Raw genomic sequence first — 20,133 nt, 5'->3', positions numbered from 1 at the left:
GTACGGGAAGCGGGCAGCCAGCTGACATCTGCTGACGTCAGCTCCCCTCCCACCGAACCCGCATCACTGGCGCATAGGGTGTGGATCAGTTAGTCACCAGCAAGTTGTTAGACAGTCATTAGGTCGACACCATTAGGTCGACATGCATTTAGGTCGACATGTGTCTAGGTCGACATAAGTCTAGGTAGACATGGGTTAGGTTGACAGGGTCATTAGGTCGACAGGGCCATTAGGTTGACAGTGGTAAGGTCGACAGGGTCATTAGGTCGACATGGCTAAGGTCAACAGGGTCATTGGGTTGACATGTTTTTTTTTTTGGGGGGGGCATTTTAGTTGAGGGTATGTGATGTCAGCTTCAGGCTGGATCTGCCTTTTTCCATTGAACCGCCAAGCAATTCCAGGGCTACGCAGCACCTGAGTCGATGGTGAGCCTATTGCAATGGGTTTTGGACATATTCGCACGGCAGCGAATGGATGTGTAGCCGTACACATGCATTCACACAGCGGGCACATTAATTCACAAGGCAGGATGTCACTCTAACAGAGCAGTGCGTTATCTGAACACTGCCCGTGTGAATTTGCAACTGTGCAATCTGGTCTGAATCGGGGCTGTGTGTGCCCTGGGCCGCGTGCATATGTGAACTCAGGTCACTCATGCGCAGTCAGACATAATCAGTGGTGGTAAGTATCACTGCTTCTGCTGTAGCTGTGTTAGGGATTGCAGGGGTAGCTGCTTTTTGAGCAATTGTTTCGGCACTGGCTCAACGCCAACTGGCGATGGGTTTGTTACCCATGTATTCAGGCCAATCAGCCACCGTTGATGAACATACCATTTGGTTTTAAAAAAAATGGTTCTATCCCCTATATTTTATCAAAAGACCTACTTCATTCTCATGCTAGGGCATGTACACTATTTCCCTATTCTTTCTACACTGTCATGTTTCTAAAAATATTGCACAAAGCTTACTTATCTCCCCAAACAATATGATCTGAACGTACTCTTTGCACAGTCATTTGGTAATCGCTCAATCTACTAATTTGCTGTTCAGCGACAGGACTGCCATTGGGAATTTTGGGGCCCGGGACTCATTTCCAGGATTCTGCCGGCCAATTAAAATGCAGCATCGGCTGGTGAGCCAATGAGTGCTCGCATACTGGCAGCCGCTTTGATTGACTGCCGGTACGCGAGCTCTGATTGGCTTAAAAGCCCATGCAGCATTTTAATTGGCCGCCAGCATCCTGAGTTGAAGAAGCCTGCACTCTGGGAGCTCTGGACTGCAGCTCACCGGAAGAAGATATAGGGGAGCAGGAGCCAGGTTATGGTACAGATGAAGCTGGCCTCTTCCTTGCAGCCTCCCCCGCCGCCTCCCCCGGTGCCCATCGCCGCTCCGCTGTCCCCCCTATCTCTGCCCATCTCCCTGAAGTGGAGATGGCCAGGAACCCACAGCGGCGCCTTCCTGAAACTGGGACACACGTGCGTGTGAGACGCACGCATGTCCCGTCAGATGGAGCGTCCCGTCAGATGGATCGCCTCTATGCCGGAGATCACCAGCGGAGACATGCTGGCGATCCCTGCCAAAGAAGAGAGGCGCTCCATCTGTAAGTCAAGTGAGGAGGAGGAGGAGGAGGAGGGGTGTCGGGGCACGGACTGGAAATGAGTACCGGGCCGCAAAATTCCTGATGACAGCCCTGTCGCTGATCAGCAAATTAGTAGATCGAGTGATTACCAAATGACAAAATTAGCTGCCCGGGCCCTTCCAGCTGTACCCACAGCACCACCCTATTGGCGGCCCTATCAGTGATCAAGGGCCTTATTCTGGTTGGAGCGGCCGGGCCGTACGCGTACGTCCCGGGCTTTTTCATGATCTGCGCATGCGTACATTCGCTAATGCGCAGGCGCGAACACCCCAAAACGCTTACGGACGGGCCTCAACGTGCGAAAAAACCTATACGCGAGTGTACGGGCATTGGGGGCGGCATAGGGGCGTGAAGAGGGGAGCGGCCGAAATAATGAGGGAAAATGGGCGTAAATATGGGCGTACACGGGGGTGTGCACCAAAAATGAGCGGTGCTACTACCGCACGATCGACTAAGGTACCGTTCATTTCGGACACAAAACAGGCGGCCGCCAACCGCCATCTCAAACCACCCCTACAGATACCGCATGCCAGCGTGCGCCTGGATATGCTAATTTACGCTGATTACTACCAAACACATACACCTGAATGTAATAACCAATGCTGCAGTCTATTAAGTCCAAACCATGATTTCACTACCTGCAAGCCACACACAGCACTCAAACACATTGGAAGCTTATCTTTCTATACTTCTCTACATTTAAAGGTTTGTTTAATTTAAGGTAAGAATCTTTTTAAGACCTGCTTATATATGCTAAGGTAGGTATTTGCTAAACAGTTATACACATTCACTACGTGCTTTCATAGACTTTACACAGTAGCACACTCAATCTACACAAGTCGACATGTGTCAACGTGTTCACTCTAATACAAACATAGGTTTTGTATTTAGGATACAATAACATAAACCACATCTAACACCTACAAAGGATGTTTCAGCAATGTTTTAAGCCCATGCCCACTATTTTGCACATTAATTAATTCAATCAATTAATTAATTTTCATAATTATAGTTGAAAGGCAAGATTTGCAGGTCCATATATGTGAAGGGTATGTCAGCGTACACGGACGTACGCTCACTCTCACGAGCGGTGACATAAGCTGACTTTTCTATTGAAAACAATAGGGACCCGTCCTTGCAAGCTGGCGTACGCTCAGATAGCCTCAAGAAGTCGGTGGGAAGACGGCCGAGAGACGTCCGTAAACGGTGGTGTACGCTCAATTGTACGCCAGTTGTCGGAGTGTAAGGGCTGGCCCGTCCGTGTACGTTGGCGTACGCACATTTGTACGCCACTCCCCTTCGACGTTGTTTCTGCCCGTACGTATGCGGCTGAGTTGTGGGTGGACTTAACCCCAACGGCCACGTACGGATAGCGTACGTTGTTTTGGAACGTACGCACGTTTGGCCGCTCCAACCAGAATAAGGCCCCAACTCTTAATCAGGCCCACAGATAGAACTGCATTAAAATATTTATCAAGTCTTACCTGTGCACAATTTTAAAGAGTTCAGTACACTGTACATGGCAGTACGTAGATGTACAGGCCACCAAAGAGGCAGAGGAGTCTAAACAACAAGAAGTCAGTTTATCTGGTTGGTTTGAATTTTGACATTCAACAAGTCTAGATTCACAATGTCGACACTGACATCATAATTTGACAGAATAACGACATTGTGTGTGTCCACAGTCAGAATGTTGGCACACTATACTAGTGTTTGGGAAAGGCATCAGTTAGGGTTAGGAATCTGGTTAGGTGTAGGGTTAGTACTAGGCTTTGGTTAGAGTTAAGCTTAGATTAAAGGTGAACATTTTGACAATGTCAACATTATGTCATTGTCAACATTGGTAACGTTGGCTTTCGTCATCTTACCATTATGCACATGTCGAGATCTTGACTGTAGGCAGTCAGAACATGTCGACATTATGCTCTTGACATTGGGACTGTCGACATAATACATCACACCCCTCTAAACCAAGCAGCGTGTTAGAAGAATAAATGAAAAGTTTTAATGAAGTGTGTAGTTCTATTGGGGAAGTAGGTTCCACCATGTACATTGGAAGGGATATCCGCAAGGCTAGGGCCATATCATTATCCAGGACTACTTCACTCCCACAAGTACATGCACCATAAATTCTCTAGTAGGAACGGCTTGTGCATATTAAGAGGCATTACAATTCACAAATGACCTGTAGCAGTTGAATTAGGAAGTTGGCATAGATGGTGTAGATATTTGTAATTGTGGTCCGTGGGAGTAATGCGTTCTTTTGGCTTTTGGACCTAAATCTGTTGCCTGCCTTTTCATGACTTTTTAATGACTTTCCTAATGAGCATATAAACGTTTCTCTGGTTCAAAGACACACTGGCAGGTTTTTGTTTAATGAATGGAATTATTTTTATGACCTTCCAGTATGATTTAATAGTACTTCTGAAGAACAGGATTCAAGTAAGAATTCAAAATAGAATGTAAAATCCGGATTCCTGGTAGCGAGCTGTAAATGTCACATGATTTATGATAGGAGGCAGAAAAATAGCACATCCCTTATTAAATACATACACAGAAATATGGCAGAGGTCTCTGTTACCATGAAGCTTTGCGGGTAAAGCATTAATGTTAGGCATTTGTATGACAGCAAAAGGGTCTATATTTAAATTTGTTAATTATAGTTTACAAAGTTATATATTGATACACAAGTGATGGACAGTCTTATACTGTACCTGTATTGAAAATCATAATATACTGTAGTATATTGTATGAGATAAAGCAAGGGGCTTGAGTCTAGTTGATAGCTCATCACATTATTCAGTGGATAAAGGCCCCTATTCTGGTTGCTTCGCAACCAGCATTCGTTCAGTCCAACCGATGGTCGGGCTGTGCGCATTTCTGCGCATGTGCATACCCAGGGTTCGTTCACCCATGGGGAACATTCTGTTTGCTGGGTGCACGCACCCAACATGGCAGGCAGGGGGCATGAAACGCCCAGCGTTCCATTGAAAACACTGGGCGTTCTCATGGTAATGAGGCCGTGACCCGAATGAGGGGGTGGGCAGATGACATCGCCGAATTGCCCTTTCTTCAGAGCAACCTTACATATGCACGCACCACATCTTTTGATGGTTGGGGATCATCGAAAGATGTGGGCATTCCCCCCTGGCCTGGGAATGGATGTTACTGTGTAACATCCATTCGCATTCCCTGCGTGCGAATCCCCCTTGCGAATGGGTGGTGGCAGCCAACCATTCACAAGGCCGGGTTTGGTGGACTCGCAAGGCAGCAAATTTGCAGCCTTGCGAATCAACCAGAATAACCCCCTAAAAGTGTACTGTGGGTCTGATTCATATCTGTAAGTAAAGCAAAAAAGCAAGTAACTTTGTGTCTGGAACAAACCATGGTGTCATACAAGGAAAGTAAATGCAGCACATTTCTATTTTCTCTATGCAGGGTAAATAATGTCTGCTTTTGCATGTAAGGAAAGGAAAGGAAAGGAAAAAAAGTTGTGTCAACAGCGCTTAAGTGGAGAGGGGTCACAAAAGTCAGCAACTACTTGGATGGGGGATTGCCAGCCTCCATTGTAAAGACAAAAAGCACAAAAGTCAAGTGGCACTTAAAATACAAACCAACCTCAGGAATAAAAAATAATAAATTTATTTTAAGCAGCATAAATAAATAATATATATAAATCTCCCGATGGTATCAACATAACATGGGTTAATAAATGAAATAGTGATAAAGAAATTAAGCACTGAAGCACTGATAATGATATATCTGTCAGCGGGACTTGGAAACTGCACTTTGTAGTAGGCTGGCCAGCCTTCCGGCCCTGTGCAGGATGCAGCTGAGGAGCCAGGGGGGCTAGCCTTCAAGCAGAAGCTCTCTCTGATGGCAAAGACAGAAGGGTGCTACGGGAAGCCGCGGACCCTGAAAACAGCTCAGACCCCCTGCACCCTCAGTAGTTACACCACTGCATGGTGCATTGGAGAGGGAGGAGGGAGAGAAGAAGGTGCATGGCTACGGAATTCGGTCTCTGCTGTTCAAGCAGGCAGGCGGTAGCTCCCGCACCTGCCACTTGCCGCACCATTGTTACGCACTGCCTCAAGATTGTTTGATTGGGTGCAGTGTCTTTCAGGTTTATGGGGTGCTTAACTGAGATACTGTACTGTAGTCTATGTTTTGTATGGCAATAACTGGGAAGCTATGTGTATTTTATGGTGGTCACTGGAATGCTCTGTGGTTCTATCTAATCCATGTATTGTTTCATAACGATGCTTTCTGTATTGTTTGATGATCACAAAAATGCTTTTTGCATTGTATGGTGTCTGTATTAGATGGTTTGGTATCAAGGTCACTGGTATGCTGAGTTGTTTTGTAATCAAAAATTGATTATCAAATAGGTCGGTAGGTCGGTAGGTCGGTAGGTGGATGGACTAGCATTGATGTCAAACACATATTTTGCAGTATAGTCTGACAATAAAGTTGTACACCCCTGATATAAATGTATATGTATGTATAATGGCAACTACTCTAATAGCACAGTTATAACTGCACGCCATAGTGGGACAGACCAGATGAGGAAGAGGTGTGGCCACACAGTATTACCCACAATTCAAAGTATTCCACACATTAGTGCCCCTTATTCACATTACACCACACAGCAGTGTCCATTATACACATTATGCCACATGTTAGTAGTGCCCCTAACACATTATGCCACATAGTACTACTGTTCCTTAAAAATGTGTCCTCTTCTGTCTTTGTTGCCACAACGCATACACATCATGACAACTCTATGCTGCTGAAGTCACTCCAGTGAATTTGTAATTAATTTGTATTGGGCAGCAGAGGTGTGTGTGTATGCATAGCTCTTACTGTGCCAGGATTCATGTGCAATGCAGCAAAAATTTAAAAGGACACATCTGTAAAGGCTTTGCCACATAGTAATAGTGCCTCTTACACAATTACCCACATATTAGTAGTGTCCCTTTCTCATTATGTCACCCATTAGTTTTGCCCATTACACATTATGCCATAAAGTAGAAGTTCCCCTTACACATAATGCCACATACTGTAGTAATAGTGTCCTTTACACATTTAGCCACACATTAGTTGTGCTGCAAAATAGTAATAGCGCCCCTTAAATGTTTAGCCATACAGTAATAATGCATCTTACACATCATGCCACACAGTAGTAGAGTCTCTTACACGTTTAGTAGTGCGCTTCCTTCCCATCTCCCTCCCTATATGATTAGTGTGTCTCTCCCTATAAAATGGATCTAGGGAGGCTGTAGTGAAGGAGTTAGGTTCACTGCCACTAATATACATGGCAGCAGGTGCCCAGCAAATAGATACTGTTGGAGATTAAGGGAGAGCACAATACAGACTGAGGCATACTGCTGCCATCTTCAAAGTATAGTACTTTTGTAACAGTGTACCCTGCATAGGAGGAGCTGAGCACACTGCTTTTTATATATACTGCTGCGGGAAACAGGCAATAGGGACAATTACAGATCATAGTGATGGCAGTTAATTCCACCAATAGGCCATCTACTTACCATCCTGATACCCACATACAAACCTTTGTATTTATTTACTGTGATGTCCTCCCTTCTGCCCTTCTATCCTACATATACAGTATACAGTATATGCCACTCACACAGACATTAACATGGAAGGTGGACCGGTAAGCCTGTGTGCTTTATATATGGCATGGGTCCTCAAACTGCGGCCCTCCAGATGTTGTGAAACTACAAATCCCAGCATGCCTTCCCACAGTTTTAACACTCCCTTATAGCAAAACTGTGGCAAGGCATGCTGGGAATTGTAGTTTCACAACATCTGGAGGGCCGCAGTTTGAGGACCCATGATATATGGCTTCAAAATAATATCTGCATTGGCACTCTGTATGATGGTTTCGGTATTGTCTAACAGTCACTAGAAGACCCCCTGTGTTCACTGGGAATCTCTGTGTATTAAATAGTGGTCAATATTATTTTGTGGTGGACACTAGGATGTTCTCTGTATTTATTGGAGTCACTAGGAAGCTATCTGAGTAATAAGTTGGTCACTGAAAAGCTCGCTGTATTTTATCATGTATTTTAAAAAGCTTTCTGTATCGTATGATGGTTATTTAGTAATTTATTATGAAATTCAACTGACTGCCTCTTTAATATTTATTACCAACCTGTAAAGCTCTCTTGTGTATGCTTCCGGCCCAATAATACAATGCATCAGGTCATATGGAAAGCAGAGATGAATAAGGTGGTGGTGGGAAGGGAGGGGAGGTAGAGAAGCTTCGGAGAAAGTCTAATATTGACTCACATGAGAAAGGTCATCTGGGATTTTGGAAATTTTTAGATATTGAGCACTGAGTACCATGAGTAGCTAGTAATTATATATAAATCCCATGGAATCATTATTAAATTATTAAAGGTAAAGGCAATTATGAACTGTCAGTCAACATGGGGGAGGAAATCCCTGCACCTCAATAATGATGGTACTTTAGGAGCAGGGCATAAAGTGGTCATGCAGAGGTGGGGGAACTCATTTCTCAATGCCACCTTATTACACCCCCTCCCCTCCTCCCCATTAGGCAGAGACAGGGTCAGTGGTAGTGTTTTTGGCATCTCCCTGCAAACTAGAATGCTTTTCTGTGAGAATTACTGGGCAGGGTCAATGTGGAGGTTACAATGTTCCTCCTCCCCAATAGAGTTAGTTCACTAGAAGACCGTCTGTGTTCACTGGGAAGCTCTGTGTATTGCACAGCAGTCTGTGTATTGCAGAGTTTAACTCAGTTCCACCCCATTCCCCCTCACTTTTACCCCTGTTTAGGAGGTTTAAACATACAGTTTGGAATATGGTATTCCCAAAATAACATTGCAAAAAGAAAAAAGATGAACTCACATCCGCCTTACAAACTATTCAGTTTATTGTTGTCGGCTGACCCTCATTCAGATAATAAACTGTTTATGTAGCAACAGTCAGTACGTTGGGCCCTTTGTAATTTAGCCACAGTAGGGCCACATTTCTCATCACAGAGTTTTGCCATTCTTTTCATGCTGGAATGGCAACTCCAAAAAACAGCTGTCTCTGCAATTGATAAAACGCACTCTTCTGCCGCTGATATATTGCCCATGATTATTGAAATATCTCTGTTGCTCCTTTTGTTTGCAGGATGGTTGAGTATTCCCTGGATCTCCAGAATATTAATCTATCTGCTATTCGCACTGTGCGTGTCCTCAGACCTCTGAAGGCCATCAATCGAGTACCCAGTAAGTGTCATTTTCTATATTAAGGGTAGCAACTTGTACCTATTTAGTTGTTAACTACATGCCCGATATACTCTAGCTGGCAGCAGCTGTTGGAGCATGCAGGGGATTGTAGTTTTGCTCCTGGGGAGCCTTGAGCTGTCGTAGCCCTACTCTACCCAGATATCTCTGACCTTGTCATTTGTTCTTGTTATGGCTGAGAGGTTGGTGGAATATGGGGGTATGTTATCTGTGTCTGGGACCCCTTTCCAGCTCTATGTCTGTCATATGTGCGTAATTGCATTTGATATAATATTAGCACCTACCGCTATGAAATGTGCTGTTGGATTTCATGGAAACTTTATGAGGGCTTTCAAATTGTGTTTAGTAACTTGGCTTGTCAGACCTGGAGCTAAAGGTGTCCACTACATATTCCACCCCTCTCTGTATTATTGTACTGTCTGTCTGTCCATACTGTACTTCTTCTCTCAGGGCCAATTCTGCCTTTAGCTCTCCATCTCATCGCCTGTCTTTCTCCGACCAATCAGCGGCTTGCCTTTGTTACTAAGCCCCGCCCATTCCATGCGTCTTCGTCCAATTGTGTCACGTAAGTGCTTGATTCTTTTTATGTACCTTAATGTTTCTCTCAGCTGGTTGTTTTCACCGCTTCAAATACATTGTGCCTTCTATTTTCAGAACTAAGAGTTACTGTCATTAAACCTTGTTTTGTACATTTACCACAGGGACAGGCAACCTCTGCACTCTGGCTGTTGTTGAACAATATTTCCCATAATGCTTAGACAGTAACCAGCTAGATTGTCAAAGGTTTTCCATTTCTGATATAGTTGGTCTCAGGAAAAAAAGTTCAATTAACTTGTAGAGTTGCCAGATCACTTGCAATGTTATAGAAGCTTTGTTATCTAGGGCTGAATGATTACAGGTTAATGCAGTCTATTACAGAGGTATTGGAGATTCTCTCATCACTGGTGTGGATGGTACTCCAGCCACTAGAGAATGATCAGCACACAATAGGACTCTAATGAGACCTGCACGTTCCGGAGACGTGATTACATCCTGTATGACACGTCAGGTTCTGCTAACCTAAGAGAAAGATTGTGTAGACCCTTGAAGAGAATAAAAAATTAGAAAGACAAAGCCTGATCCCAGGAGAATAGATCCTCCTCAGCTATCATTATAATGGTCTTTTGGCTCAGCATGCCATGATTTCACTTACGTTATGTCTTTTTCTTTGGCCTTTTCTCTCGCATTAACCCGATTGTCATCTGCACCAAGATTATACTGTATATTCTCAGACTGGGGGTTATCATACCTCCCAAATTTACAATCGTGCCGCCTGACGGGACCCTCGTGCCCGTTAAAGGTGCAAGCCTGAAATTTGGCCGCATGGCCTGATGGCAAGGGGTTGTGGCCTATAAATTGCATCACTTCCACGAGGCCACACCCCATTTTACCACTGTGGGGGCATGGCCAGTGGCTCTGTGAGCTGCTGGCCATGCCTCAAGCCCCCCTGCCTGCTGGAATAGACGCTGTGCGCATGCAAAAAAATGGGACAGTCATGTGAAAATCGGTACAGTTGGGATGTATGGGTTATATATATAACATGATGATGTCACACACATTAGTCTGGACTGGACCCAGAGGGAGGAAGGACCCAGAGGGAGGAACAACACACTGGCCTTGGGCGCATTGCTCAGCAGCTACACTCAGCTGTCCCCGCCGCTTTACACCCATTCTATACAAACCAGCAAATAGGCTATGTGTATAGTATATCCAATTGGCGGCAGTGGCTCAGCTCAGCCTGAGCCAGTGAGTCTTCATTGCGCGAGACCATGATTCATATGACTCTCTTATTTTGTGCATGGCCTAGCAGGCAGCGGCGAGTGAATCATGTTAGACATGTTACACTCCGCTGGCCACACGGTCATGCACATAATAACAGAGTGAATGACTCAGACTGACAGCTGCCATGCGTAATAGGTGCTGCCCTATTACATGTAGGGACAGGATCACCTGTCTCTACATGTACTCAGCTAATAGGATTACATATTACAATGCTATCCTGGGTGGTATGAGCACATTGAATATGCCATCCATCACAAATGAGGCCCCTTTGTCTCGCAAAGCTTTGAACTCCCCCTACATATGTAACTTCCTTCAGGAAGGCCTGTACAGTACGATTCAAACTTATGTGGGTTTTTTAAATGGACCTAAGGAATATACTGTATATGCATAAGGAATTTATATTCTTTTTTTTCTATAGTGCATCTCGTACTTACTGTATACCTAGCTGCCTTGGCAAAGGTGCCTTCTAGTGATAAAACTCAACATATGCTTCGCCAGGCCAGTCACAAGGCTCTGCCCATCAGCAATGCAACAGAAATCTCTGTAATAATAATAATAATAATAATAATTATATTAATACAATAATCTGTTAGAATACCCAAAAATAGATATTGTTTTCAATTTACATTATAAAACTATTACAAATGCTTTATTCATATAACATCTCAGATGCTAGGGCCTGCACCAGTCTTTGATAAATTACACTTTACATATACTGTAGCTGGATATACAGTAGACTTCAATTAAACTACAATCAAGTTAGCCTACTAAACAGTTGACCACAGTAGATCCAATTACTTAAATTGTAATACAGTTGATATTAAATGTAATTCCGAGGCACCTTGTACTGTTAGTTTGCATGTGATTGGCTCTATTGCATATGGAAAGTCCATTCATAGAAGTCCCCACATCCTGCAGAGTAGAACAATTCACACCCTTAATGCAACACAGGCATTTTAAATTATGGGGCACATTTAGGGGTCAGACCTCCCCTAGACGCAACATTTTTGTCTGCTAAACTACCCTCCCCCCCCCCCCTCATTTTTACATATTTTAACGTATCCTTGCAGATCCAACTGCACACCTCACCAGCCGGTCACTAAGCCCCGGCTACACACACACAGAGTGCCAGAATAGGACAACGGGAATGTACAACCTGTACAGTGGGACGGGGTACTGGTGCCGCTGATAACAAAAAGCTGGTGCCACTGATAAGAAAAAGCTGGTGCCAGACTCTGTTAGCAGCACCGCTAGACCAGCATGCCTGGAGACAGTGGCGTTATCACTGCTGGCAGGGAGCTGAGGCAGGGCTCAGATGGTGTCGGTATCCACCCAGATACAAAGAAGGAATCCGGAGCACTAGTAGCGAGGAACTAATGTACGTCTCAATAGTGTCAATTCAAAACTCACTTGTTGCAGAGGAGTAGTGAGGTTAGCAAACAGCCGCTGCTGTAGTGCAGTAGAAACTGTGCCGGTCCAGGCTCTCTCAATGAAAATGCCGCTGTCTGATTGGAGGGAGGGTGTTCAATCCAGGTGAAAGTGGCAGCCTGCCGCCCGTGATATGTGCCGCTCCTAGGGCCATAACAAATCCGGCCCTGTAGGTATCACCATGTAAAAAGTCATTACCGCTTTTAAAATACAGACAGTCCTGCACAGACTCCTGCTTCTTGCATCCAATTACATTTACATCAATGTTATTTAAATGCCACTAACGTGAATATTGAAAATATATATTACTAGGTCAGACTTTCCTTTGTGTCCACTGAAGCCATGGTTTTGAGCAGAAATTGGTTATTCCACATAAAACTGAACTACTGAACTATTTCAGCGCTCTCAGTTAGTAAAATTATAATGTGACAATAGTAAAAGTATAACCAATTGTATTCATGGTGTCTCAACGGGTGTGGGGGTGTGTGTGTGTGTGGAGGGGTGCGAGCCGGACCCGCATGTCACCTGCGGGGGGATGAATCGAAAATGCTGGCTTCTGCTCAGTAACAGGTGCCAGGTGCTGCACTGTAACATTACATGCAGCACCAAGCTCCTATCTCAGGGTAGGAGCCGGCACTTTAGTCCAGGAAGCATTTCCTATACCCACAGAATGGAGCTCCAGGCCATGAGGCTGGTGCCCCTACCTCACAATTCCTCACCTCTTTTTCGCTGGTGGGTGCACTTTTGACATGCAATAAACAACCCCCCCCCCCACCCCCCACTTAAGGAGTCACCTCTGATAGGGATGCTACTGAACTGCATTACTAGTCTTCAAACATATACAAATAACAAATAAGAGGAGACAGCCGCAAACTACAATGAACTGCATCATCTTCAGCCCATAGAAGCCAGTTTGGGCTGGGCGATAAGCAGGGAGTGACTTCCTACAGGAAGTCAGCTCTCTACCTAGGACAGCCCGTACTGGCAGTCCTGGATGAAGAAAACACCTCCCAATGGGACTGCCTTGCGTGTCTGTGACTGACAGGTAGGACCTCCAAAAGGTTATAGTGATGCCAATAAAGTCACGACTGCATCTGGCTTCACTGACACTGAGCTTGGTGGCAGATTTTACCTGGGGGGCTGCTGATTGGAGAAAAGCCTCCCCCCCCCCCCTGCTGTTCTTGGTTTTTCCTTTGCACTTAGTAGACACTCAGTATTAGACACACATTGTTTTCCGTTTATTTAGCGACATTTTTACACAATGCTGTTTTTGCATATTATTCATGTATATTTGCTCTAATTGTATTTCTGCATATTATTCCCTAGTCACAAAAAAATATATTAAAATAAATATATTCTCAAAACATGCTAATGTCTGCTGCAATTATTTGCAGATTTAATAGCCGTGAATTATATAAGAGATGCTACAGCTGTTTAATGATATCATTTATTTAATTCTGGCCGTGGTGAAATAAAACGGAGTTACAGCAAAGTGAATGTACTGTGTGAAAGGTTAGCGAGAGCTGTGGATATCAGCCTGCATCACCCCGGCCCACCCCAGACACAGTTATGCAAAATTTAGGAGACACTCAGACACTTTTGTGAGCTGGTGATGGAGTGCATCCATCAAGTCTATACGAAAAACCCTGGTGGAGAAAAAGGACTTCGGCTCCTTCCAAATAAATTGGAAGTTATGAATCATTGAATAGAACTATATTTCTTATGACCAGCCCTGATAATATAAATCATTAACCAGCATAGCCTACAAGAAGGACCACCTTTCTGTAATGGCAAAGTAAAATACAGCCTACAATGAAAAACTGCCGTGCTGCAAAATAGGCAGTAACATCTCCTTGTTCCAATATCTGTATAATATAGGTCATAAACATAAACATTAATATCCTGACACCCTATACAAGGGACAGTGCCTGATTAACCAATAGGCTGATTAGGCTGCAGCCTAGAGTACCGGGACCGGGGGGAGGGGCCTTGCAGGTGACAATGGAGAAAAAATTAAGACCTAGTTTTTTAAGGTGACTGCCAGGTAGCTGTGCCAATGTAACTAACTGATGGAACCATTATTTTCTGTACATTGTGCTACAGCACCAGCTGGGCAGCCTAAAGCCAAAGTCTCTCTATGCGTGCCACAAGCATTACATCCTACATGCCAGTTGTATACCCTATGTTACATGCACATGGGCAGTGGGAATGGCGAGTCCCTAAGTGCTCATACATTAGCAGTAGCATTACAAAAGGGAACTAGGGCACCTGGAACCGTTAGTCAAGCCTCCAAAAGGGTTACACGTGTCCTTTAATATCAGTATTAGGTACCACAATAATTAAACTGGAAAAGGAAGATACACCATTCTGTGATAATACATCGGCAGACATTTTAAACACCTGTAACAGACTATAACATACTATGACCATAAAGCAGGAAACAGCTAGGGGGCCACAGATGAAAGATCAGAGGGTCTCCATTAGCATACCATTATGTTATGATGCTACAGGCTGCCCTTTAATGTAGTTATACACTTACAATTGTGTATATCAGATATTGGTATGTTCTACTCATTGTTACTGCTCAGTACTACAATACAAGAGGGAGCATGAGTATATTAACACCCAGGGGGCCTGTGTAAAGAGGGTAACTCTCCCCTGAACCATGGACCCCTCAATTCTGCCATTCACAGCTGGCTCCTTCTTCTTAGTGATATTTAGTATGATGGACAATGTATAGAAGATAGTGGCACCATCTTTATATCACTGAGAAGATGGTGTCACCAGTAGATAGAGGAGGTCTGTGTTCAAGTTCAAAAATTACACAACCAAGGCAGAAAATACTTATAATAATGATTCAGCATGTTTCCAGCTAGTTACAGAATATAAGCTATATTGATTATCTCTGGGAGCATGAAACTTCAGTTATATGAATTATCTATAGGAGAATGCGACTCTAGCCATGATTACCAGCATTATGGCTTTGTCAATTCCTCCCTTTGTTCAGGGACATCAGGCATGTACCCTATCATATCCAAAGAATCTCGAGGAGCATACTGTCCTACTGACTCTCTGGAGTGTCGTGGAACATACAGTTCACACATCACCATTTCTCTTATGTTTTTAATGGCTCTTCTTCGTGAAGTGACCTTGTGAATACAACATACTGTAGGCCACAACGGTAAATGGTGTAAATGATCAAAATCACTATCACAATTACAAGGATAAATTTTGCAATGGCATACAATACATTTGCTACCCATTTTCCCATACCAGCAAACCATGTACCAGGATTTAACCACGCCCACCAACCATCATTTACAACAGTTTTATCATGATGAGAAGCTCTAAACTCTTCCTTCATATCATGTATCTCATTCATGTTATTAGTAATAATGGCATCTGGATTAGTATCATTATCAGTCAAATAAGTGCAACAATGTACGCCAAGATTAGTTTCAATGGTTAAAAAATATCCCCCAGTTTGGGCCGTTAAGTAGTCCAGAACTACACAATGTTGTAATAGTTCATTTAGAAAAGCTTTAAGTTCTTGTCCAACGTTTTTAAAAGTTGCATCATACATATTGGTAATATTGTCCATGAATTGAGCAAGATCAATAATCTCTTGTTGATTTTCCAAGTACCCCCAATTTCCATAAGTAAAGATTTTAGACAAAATGGTACCAAGACGATGCTGTATAGATGAATCAATAAGGGGGATAGGTACTTGTGTAGTTTCACGGCGCCAGTATGGCGCCATGCGTCTGAGTCCCCTTGCGGGGCACGCTTCGCTCGCCCACGCTGCAGGCTCGGTGGCTCGCTACGCTCGCCATGCTATTTAAAATCAACTCCATGCCAACATGGATAGTGGAGGTATGAACTATCCATGTTGGCATGGAGTTAAGTTACTTTTTTTAACATAGTTTGTGGCGAGCGTAGAACCCGGAAGTAGCACGGCGCCATGCTGGCGCCGTGAAACTACACAAGTACCTAGGGATATATTTGAGAATAATAGGAGTAATGTCTCTTTTAGAACGATGAACCTGTGACTCCAGCCATGATTACAAGCATTATGGCTTTGTCATACATGGTATACAATTGTTACAATGTAAAAATACATAGTATATCATCTGAACTATGCAATGTATACATTCCGAATTATGGGGAGTGGTAAAGGTATAATAAACAGAGAATATATAGAGGAGGTCTTATCAGGGGCGGATTTAGGGGTCAGGCCACCCCTAGGCACAACAGAGCTGGGGGGGGGGATTGGCTGCTCAAACTTCCTGCTGCCCGGGAGCCTAGGAATGCGCCTCCTGATAGGGCAGTAGCATCCCACTCCTGATTGGCCATTTTGTAATTCACTGCTGCCCGGCCTGCTTAGCCATGGTCACGGGCAGCCTGCCACCATGTGATAGGTGTTGCCCCTAGGCCCGTGCCTAGTGACAAATCTGGCCCTGGGTCTTAGTTGACAGCACCCATGGGCCTCTGGGAGAGGGGAGTCTAATTGTGCACAGCAGCCATGATATGCTAGTGCTTATGATTACTATAAGAGTAGCTGGGCCATTTCCAGATTCCATTAACATAATCAAATGCACTGTCCATAAAGCAGGGTACACACCTATAAAATTGGGTACTTATGTAGTATCTGGGTGCCCGATTTTCTGATTGTATGCCTTACCTTAAGGCATACAATCAGATGCGATTCGACGTGATTTTCGGCAAAATCTCATCGAAATCGCATGCGATATCGCATCAAAATCGCATGCGATATCGCCTCGAAATGCGATTCGATGCGATTTTGCATAGGATTAAATGTTAACAAGGTCCTGTTCATTTCCCCACTGTAGAGTTGAATTTATATAGCGTGGCGAGCCCGAAGCGTGGCCAGCGCAGCGAGCCCCGCGAGGGGACGCGGAAAACATTTTAAGTAATCCGCGGCCCCTTGCCATGCTTCGGGCTCTGTGGCTCGCTGCGCTCACCATGCTAAATAAAATCATCTCTATGCCCACTTGCTATATAAAATCATTTCTATGCCCGCATGCGATTTCGATGCGATTCGATGCGATTTTCCGACCCGATCACAAAATCGGGCGCCCAGATACTACATAAGTACCTAAAATTGTCAGCCCATTTTCCTGATTTCTGGTGAATGGCCAAAGATTGTATACTGTGTGTATATAGTAATAATGCAGGAGTGTTAGCCAATGGTTTAAAATTCTGCTGCAATGGTTGAAACCAGGAGGTTGCATATTTTGTGCTGCACAGTCGACCTCCCGATCCCCAGGGAGGAACCGCTTGCATAACTGCTACCATACCTCCCAAATGCCCAGATGTTTACATTTTTTGGGGGACTATCTCACATCTCGGCGCTGCGAAACACTTGTGGCGCCTTATAAATAAAATTATAATAATAATAATCTCACAAGCGGCCAGCAATGTCCTGTGGTGCGAAGGGGGGGGGGGGGCAGTTGGGAGTAATTTATAGAGCACTGACCATGTCCCCGCTACAGTGGGCGTGGCTTCGCAATCACGGGCAATCTAAAATGTCATGCCCCTCTCCGAAAGCCATGCCCTCTTTTTGGGACTGTACATGGGGGGGGGCTGTGCGGAAGTCCTTGCTTGCGGACCTTAAAGTGGGCCTAGCACATCAAAATAGTCTATAATTTCAATGGATGCTGCAGAAGGTCAGACAGGCACTATGATGTACCTGGTATTAATTAGTACAAATTAACAACAAAGAAATTCCATTCTTGGGAATTAGGAGGCTCAAGTATAAGCTAGTGATTAATTTGTAGCATTGCAGTTTGTGTAGATCTTGTAAAGGCTCCTACCGGAACAGTAAATCTCCAATATCCAGTTTTAGTTTGTGAAAATCCATTTCAGAAACAATTGTAGAGAAAGGAGATGGATAGCTCTCAGCCTGCTGCCTACCTGGGATATAGTACGACCTCTGAATATTCATTAGCTTCCTGCTTTGTGTTACAGTCTCTATAACCGTTTCCCTTTCATGTGGACATGACCTTTGCTTGACATAAATCATTTAAACATTCTGACACACCAGGGAGGACTATGTTTTATTCCATGTTCTGTGTGTACTTAGCAGATCTTCCATTGACGATTGCTTCTAAAATATCAAAGAGACAACATGTGAAAAGTGTTCCATCCATCTGATTTCCTCTCTCTGTAATCTTTCTTGATTGACACATACAGTAGTTCTGCATTCGGTCTTGTTCCAACCCATAGTCTACCTTCAACATATTACAGAGACACAAAAACATTAGCATGTTCGCCCTTCCTAGAAATGTAACATCGTTTTTGTTGGTAACAGGAACCGTGAAATACATGAGGACATAATACTTATTATTTATAGATCACCTTTCTACCTATAGGGCTCCAGGCACTTTATACAGTATATTTGATTAGGTAGAGCGCGCAGTTGCTATTTAAAGTAATCATTTATCTGTACATTGCATGGAATGTAATGACATAACTCATAGGCTGCATTGCTTGCATTCTGCACACTGGCATATATATATATATATATATATATATATATATATATTTATAATGGGTACAAGCAGAGGCAGAATTACCATTGGTGCAGCAGGTGCAGTGGACTGGGGCCCCTGAGGACTAAGGGGCCCACTGTTGCCCCTCTCACTCTCTTCCTGTCACACACTGTTTTCACCTGTCACACACTGCCTCTCCCTGTCATCCTCTGCCTCTCCCTGTCATCCTCTGCCTCTCCTTGTCACCCTCTGCCTCTCATTGTCATCCACTGAATGCCCACTGCCATGTTACATATTGTGAACTTAGATTGGGGTGCAGGAGGGGGCCCAAATTACTGTATATTTTTGCACCTGGCATCCACAAGATCCACCATTGGGTGAAAGGTGTGCGGTGTGTGTGCCCTCCTGGACCCAGGAGCCCCCGCACCTATTTAAATATACTCACTGCTCCATCAGCCTGGCACTGGCTGCAGAGCTTTAAATAACACTGGGAAAATTGTCACAGTAGCCATTTTCCAGTGAATCACAGAAGAACAATAGAGATTGTGCATATACATTAGACTGGCACTATGCCAGAGTCTACTGTACCACCAGAGAGGGGGATGCCCAATCAGAGCCTGAACATGTGCCCCTCCTCGCTTAAAGCACCTCTGATTCTGCCCCACTGTGCAGGGCTGTAGACAGTGCCTGATTAACCAATAAACTACTTAGGCTGCATCCTAGGGTGCCAGGATTGGTGGTGAGGGGGGGGGGGGGGGGCACCTTGCAGGTGACAGCCGAGGAATAAAATGACAAAATAATAGCATCATTTTTTCTATGCTTGTTAGCTATGTCCAGTCCTGATATACTGGGGTGGGCAGCCTAAAGCCAAAGTCTCCTTCCCATGCCACAAACATTAGATCCAACATGCCTTTTGTATACCCTTTGTTACATAAACAGTATGAATGAAGGGTTTACATGCGCACATACATGTGTGTTAGCAGCATTACAAGGGGAACTACATGTGTATTGGAGAAGGGCACCTGGAACCATTGAGCAGTAGGTTCCAGCCTTGCAGGCCCTGGTAAAGTAGGGGATGTGGCCTAGAAGTAGATGTATGAAGCAGTGATAAGGGAGGATAAGTGAGCCAGAGGAGAAGTGGCACATGGCAACCAATCAGCTGCTCTGTATAAGTTTATATTATGCAAATTACAGATGTTACTTCAGTGCTGATTGGTTGACATGGGTCACTTCTCCTCTGGCTCACTTCTCCTCCGTTATCACCGCTTCATATGTCTACCCCCTAGTCACAGAGGTTTTGTAAAGCCCAGTTTTAAAATAAAAACACAAAAAGAACTGAGTGCTCCGGCTTCCTGTGATCTTTTCGCGCCCGTAGCTCGTGCTCCGCCCTCACTACACCCCTGGCAAGCAGAGGAGACTTCCTGGCTCCCACAGCAGCTTCCTGGCTCCCGCAG

At 44.3% G+C, this 20,133-nt stretch overlaps 1 protein-coding gene across 5 annotated transcripts in view; it reads left to right on the top strand.

Annotated features, from left to right (window-relative positions):
• The window catches only part of CACNA1I (calcium voltage-gated channel subunit alpha1 I), a 694,988-nt gene that overhangs the window by 446,606 nt on the left and 228,249 nt on the right, over positions 1 to 20,133 (top strand). For all 5 annotated transcript variants that reach the window (XM_083156129.1, XM_083156128.1, XM_083156130.1 and 2 more), the window contains exon 5: positions 8,803 to 8,900. In XM_083156129.1, the coding sequence (XP_083012255.1) occupies positions 8,803 to 8,900 (98 nt within the window). The remainder of the gene's footprint in view (positions 1 to 8,802; positions 8,901 to 20,133) is intronic.

This window comes from Crinia signifera, chromosome 8 (assembly GCF_055691185.1).
Source record: "Crinia signifera chromosome 8, ASM5569118v1, whole genome shotgun sequence".
NCBI lineage: Eukaryota > Metazoa > Chordata > Amphibia > Anura > Myobatrachidae > Crinia > Crinia signifera.
The sequence above is the reverse complement of the archived record's forward strand: the minus strand, read 5'-3'. Positions and strand labels throughout refer to the sequence as shown.